This window comes from Balaenoptera physalus, assembly GCF_965194825.1.
Source record: "Balaenoptera physalus genome assembly, chromosome: 3".
NCBI lineage: Eukaryota > Metazoa > Chordata > Mammalia > Artiodactyla > Balaenopteridae > Balaenoptera > Balaenoptera physalus.
In genome coordinates this window covers 126,308,427-126,314,116 of record NC_138890.1, presented here as the reverse complement: position 1 = coordinate 126,314,116, position 5,690 = coordinate 126,308,427, and the positions used below count along the sequence as shown (strand labels likewise).

Sequence of the window (5,690 nt, the reverse complement as noted above, 5' to 3'; positions counted from 1 at the left end):
GGAATGGAATTCTAATTGGTGGAAAGGTTGAGGGAGGGGAAAGGAGATTTTTAACAGTATCTTATTGAGCCACGATTTACATGAAATAAAAAATGTACAAACCTTATGTGTACTGCTTGATAACTCTGCACGTGTATATACACCAAAATGTGATCACCACTAGATGAAGATATAAAACCATTCTCATCACGCCCCAGAAAGTTCCCCTCAGGCCAGCACTCATATTCCCAAGATAAGAGTCTCTAAGGCTGATTTTCTGATTTCCACCCTCAATCTAGACAGAGCCAGGGTCAGAAAGGAATCAGCCCTGACACAAAAGTCTCATTCATTCATTCATTCATTCACATATAGATACACAAATGATACATGTAGAGCCTGGATGTCAATGTCCTCTTTTCTTTGTGCCAGAGATTTCCTATCCCCTCCTCTGGGGCATCTCCCAGAGCTGAAATCTTCCTGTTGCTAAATTCCCAAGTTGAGTTCGGGGGCAGCAAACAGGAAGGCATCTGCAAAAGCTGACTTCTAATGTCCCTTCCATCTTTACCAGCTAATCATTTCAGGAGACCAGCCTCATCCATAGTCATAGCTCTGTGACAGGTGTTAATCATTGTTGACTCAATTCCTTATAATTGATCTAGTAGCTAAAAAGCCTTCAGGTTCTACACCAGTGACTATACTCACTGTTGCTGATATTTTAAAACATAACTACATTGCTTCTGAAAAACAATTTACTTGAATCACACAAAACTGTGGTTCAAAATATGTCCCAAAGATGGCAGTACAATAATACTTTGTGTGCCGTTGTATTTTCAAATATTTTTAACTCTGTTAAATTATAAACAAGTTAGGGGAAAACTTTATCATGAGAGACTAGGAAAAAACAGCATTTTTGTTTTCTGTTATTCTATTTTGCTACAGGAATCTGTCTCCAAATAAATAATATCCCACATCTGCATAGTACTTTAAAATATGCAAAACACTATCACATGTGTTATTTCTCTTAATCCTCACTACAACCTGTATGATGGTTATTTTCATTTTATACCATGAGATTCAGAGATTAATTATGACTAATTTAAGATCACTCAGCTAGTAAAGCCAGCTTTCCAAAGATCAGAATTCTTTCCTACACACCTCTGCTTTACAAAAAGCAAACATCTACAGGTTCATTATCTACTTTAAACATCACAGGTTATTATGATCCAGCAGAAGTTTGGTATTAAAATCATAGAAGTTAATCATTGCAGCTAAAATTGTCTTGATAAGTAGGTGACCAACTCATCCTGGTTTGCCTGGGGCTTCATCAGTTTTAGCACTGAAAGTCCCATGTCCTGGGAATCCCCTCAGTCCCAAGAAACCAGGACCATTGGGGACCAATGCCCTGAATCACCTTGTCCGTTGGTTACCTGGTGGTTGCCCAACAATTCTGTAAGTTCTGCTAAGTGACGCCCAGAACATTGCCTTGCACTTAGTACCATTCAATAAAAATTTGTGAAATTGTAATTCAGTGTTGTGCTTTGTTTGGGAAAAAAAATTTTTTTTGCTGTTTCCTAGATAAGACATAATCTTTGGAGTCACTCTTGTTGATTCTAGACTCGATGGCTCAGCCCATTTTGGCATCATTTTCCACTCTGGTCACTCCTAGTCTCAGCTTGGTTCAGACTTCCTTGAAGTTTTAATATTCTGTTCAGTGGCTGCTTTTCGAGAGGGGGCAGCAAAGCACAGGAACTGAAAAATACTGTGAGTGGAAGAAAAGGACCTTCCTCTACTTGGCTCTACTCTCACACATTGTAAAAGGCATAACCAAGTTCTTTCCCCTTTCAGATACTTCAACAATCCAGCAGTGTTGAATGTGTGATACACAAATGGTCAGTCTTTCCTTACCCTTTATCTTGAATATGTGAAGATTAACACACCCCTGGGAAAATAAAAGCAAAGTCAAGCCTATCAGGAGTTGAAATAGAAAGGGGGTGTGTGTATGTGCGCACGTGTGTGCGTGTGTGTACACACGTGTGCGTGTGTGCGCGAGCTCGTGTGTGTGCGTGTGTGTGAGGACGCGTGTGTGTGCGCACGTGTGCGTGTGTGTGTGAACATGCTCATATAGGAGGCAGAGGGCACACATAAATGTGGGAAAACATCCCCAGACACAATTCCCTGGATACCACTACACCGCTGCCTCATTCTGTCCTACTCCAGAAAAAACTCAATTAAGTAGATTTGGAAAGCCAGGAGACTGGTGGAAAATACTTTGAACCAAAGAAACCAACCCTGGGGCTCTTTGGTGGGGCTAATGGCGAGCCCTCTGGGAGGGCTCACGCCAAGGAGTACTTCCCAGAACTTCTGCTGCCAGTGTCCTTGTCCCCACGGTGAGCCACAGCCACCCCCCGCCTCTGCAGGAGACCCTCCAATACCAGCAGAAGAAAGAACCTTCTAAATCCAGTGTGGAGAAAAAAGTGACCAAGGTTGCAGAAGCAAAAAAAGTAATGAAGAGAAATTTTAAAGTAAATAAGAAAATAACACTTACTGATGAAGGAGAGCTGGTTCAGCAGTGTCCACAAGTGCAGAAGTCTGTCTCCAAAGATACTGAGGAAGAGGAAGATGCTGGTGGTATCAACTTAGATAAAACAAAGGAAAGGCTTCAAGAAGAGGACAAATTTGACAAAGAAGAATATAGGAAGAAAATTAAGGCAAAGCATCGGGAGAAAAGACTGAAAGAAAGGGAAGCCAGAAGAGAAGCCAGTAAGAAACAAGCAAAGGCTAAAGATGAAGAAGAAGCCTTTCTGGATTGGAGTAATGATGATAATGATGGATTTGATCCAAGCATACTTCCAGATCCAGATAAGTACAGAAGCCCCGAAGAATCAGATAATGAAGATATGGAAAATAAAATTAGGTTTCTTGGCTGCGAGGCACGTGGGATCTTAGCTCCACGACCAGGGATCGAATCCACAACCCCTGCATTGGAAGGTGACGTCTTAACCACTGGACCACCAGTGATACCAAGAAGAAGCAGGCAATGAGGAAAAGGAACAACAGTGAAGTGGAAGATGTGGGACCCACAAGTCATGACAGAAAGAAGACAAAGTGGGAAACCTCAGAGCCTTTGGATACAGGCCTGTCTTTAGCCGAGGTTGAAGAGCTGGTGTTACATCTGCTCAAAAGTCAAAGCTAAATAGTACTTGCTCTTGTCTTCTCCTTGAAACCTCTAGTCATGATTATGTGGGCAAGAAGTTGAAAAAACAGTTGGCTTTGGGGCACTTAGGTAACATGAGTCCCATGCCCAAAGGACCCATTCTTCAGACAGGAGCTATCATAGCTCTAAGCCACAGGCCATGCTTGCGCCATCCCAGAGCAAACTCACAGTGATGGTGGATTATAAAATTTCCTGATCCCATTTTCCAGCCTGTGCTCTGTTAGATTTTATCCATGGGTTCCTACATCTTATCACCGGAAATGCTTCCTTTGTTTTACTGGCAAGTTCTAGAGACCTTGTTTCATTGTTGGAAATTCCTGTCTTGCTTACCATACAGAAGTTTCTCTGTAATATTAAACAAAATTGCTCAGAGGAAAAAAAAAAAAAAGAAACCAACCCTATCATTTAAAAAAAAAAACCTCCATATTTGTGACCTGTGCAATACCTGATAGTAAAAATATCCAAGAAAATGTTATTCCAAAAAGGACACTGAACATTAGGTAGCTTCTGTGAAAAGTGAATTGCTATAAACTTTTCAAGTAGCTCCACACATTTACTCAAACTAAAATTCTAATATGAAAAGTAAATGTAGCTTTTTTATTTTTCTAATTTTCACCCACCCTGAGATATCTTAATCTCTTCAACCTCAACAATTTCTTTTCAGTATCAATAGCCCTTTTAGGGAAATTCTGTTTCTCAGATGCCCCTCCCCAGGCTCATCACCAAGATGGCATTTGGACTTAAGTCCTTGTGGGGACCTGGGACTTTCTCAGCAATGTGCTCCTTCCCATTGCGCTGGTGGCGTGGACCCATGAAGTCCACGGCTGATGAATTTGTGTGGGTTCCTCCTCAGCCTGGCTTGGGCCACATGTTCCCCTCTCCTGACCCCATGTTGGCCACCCACCCCCCATGCAACCTCCTGAAGTCTAACTGTAATTCCTGTTTGCTCCCTGCAGCAGGCAGGCAGCCCCAGCTCCAACTGTGGTGAAAAGGAAGAAGATTAGGAAAGAAATGTAATGAAAATGAAATTTTTAAAATATCAGCTGACAATCTATTTTTTTCCTCTCTTCTCCCCAGTAAATTAAGCTGTCAGGCAGGGAACCATTCCGTCATTATAGCTGCTACAAAAGGAGGAGGAGAGGGAGAAAGCCCTCTCAGGAGGAAGGGTATGAGGGAAGGGAAGTTCCAACATGCCAGGAAGAAGTAGTAATCTGGCCTCTTTCAGCCTCCAGGAGATAATGGAGAAGGGAAGAGAACAGAAGTAGAAAAAGCAAGACTTGAGATGTTTGCTGACTGACTTCTAGGCTGATATCACAGAAGATAGGCCAAGAAGAAAGCTGCAGACTTCACAGAGGTATCTAAGGACCCCTGCACGGCAGAATGCAGGGGGCCTAACTATGTGCACGGTCCTCTTAGCAACTCAAAGCAGCTGCTTTAGAGTAAAACTGGAAGGGTTATGGGATGACATGGTGTTGAGGGGCTGCCTAAACTTTCTCAGCTCCTGGTGGCATGAAAATTTGCTAGCTGCTCCCCTGTGGCTTGTGGTAGAGCACAAAGGAGTTGATGTTGCTGGCTGGTCAACTTCCCCGGGTCATCCGACTGAGAACCATGTCTCCAGCACCATAACCCAGGTCAAGAACCAAATGGGAGTTCACAGCCAGGTCTCAGGCAAACCATGCAGCGTCAATAACAGCTGACCAGCTAAACTACTCCAAGAGAAATCAGACCACAAGTTCTCCAGAAACTTCAGCAATGGGAGCCAGCAGAGAGAGCAGGGGCAAGATGGGCAACGAACATTCTTTCCACAGAAAGACAAGGATCCACTCACAGATCAGAGCCCTCTCCCCTCCCCCTGCTATTGCCACAAGAACACAGAAAGGCCATGACCCCAGAAGCCATCTTTGTCAGGGAGAAGGAGGAGGGTGAAGAATTGTGAAAGAATAAACATTTACTGAAAAGGCATAAACTAAAAGGGAACGAAATCAGAATATAATGATAAATCCTTAATTTGTGATTCCCTGGCCTATACTGCTCAGTAGAGTAAAAAGGGGAGGGGGGAGAGGGTGTTCACAAGGAAGATTGGATTTCTGTTGAAAAGTAAAATAGCCACATTTTTTTTTGCACTTTTGTGGATGGAATGAGTAAATATGCCATTCTGCTGTAATAGTTAATAGAATGAAGTTTTTAGTGTATTGCTCATTCAGCAAATAAGTCTTTTGATGAATTACTCAATCAGCTAATTACTAGTCCATTAATCACAGTTTGTCAAACTGGTGCTCAGCAAATTGGTTTTTTAGAAAACTGATCTTTTGATAAATTGCTTTTCAGTGAATTGATCTGTTTCAGCCTACTGATTAAAAAAAACAGAAAATCCCCATTCTCATGATGCTTATTTTGACTCTACATTGTCTTACCTCAAATTTTGCACTAGTTGGAAACACTTTAAGATACATTTATATTGCTTTCATATCAGCACCTGCAGCTTGACCATTTTGGC

General features: G+C 42.1%; 1 protein-coding gene across 1 annotated transcript; it reads left to right on the top strand.

Moving 5' to 3' along the window:
- The first annotated feature begins 2,310 nt into the window (after positions 1 to 2,310).
- Positions 2,311 to 3,306, top strand: LOC309658590 (putative ATP-dependent RNA helicase DDX10). Its single transcript, XM_082457434.1, has 2 exons — positions 2,311 to 2,893; positions 2,995 to 3,306. The coding sequence occupies exons 1-2, from the start codon at positions 2,484 to 2,486 to the stop codon at positions 3,170 to 3,172; spliced, it is 588 nt and encodes a 195-aa protein (XP_082313560.1). The 5' UTR covers positions 2,311 to 2,483; the 3' UTR covers positions 3,173 to 3,306.
- The last annotated feature ends 2,384 nt before the right edge of the window (positions 3,307 to 5,690 follow it).

What these genes read in the sequence shown, in the direction of transcription:
- LOC309658590 (XM_082457434.1), top strand. Translation starts at nt 2,484, where the DNA reads ATGAAGAGAAATTTTAAAGTAAATAAGAAAATAACACTTACTGATGAA. An exon ending in GATATGGAAAATAAAATTAG is followed by an intron (nt 2,894 to 2,994) that starts GTTTCTTGGCTG and finishes CTGGACCACCAG; the next exon opens with TGATACCAAGAAGAAGCAGG.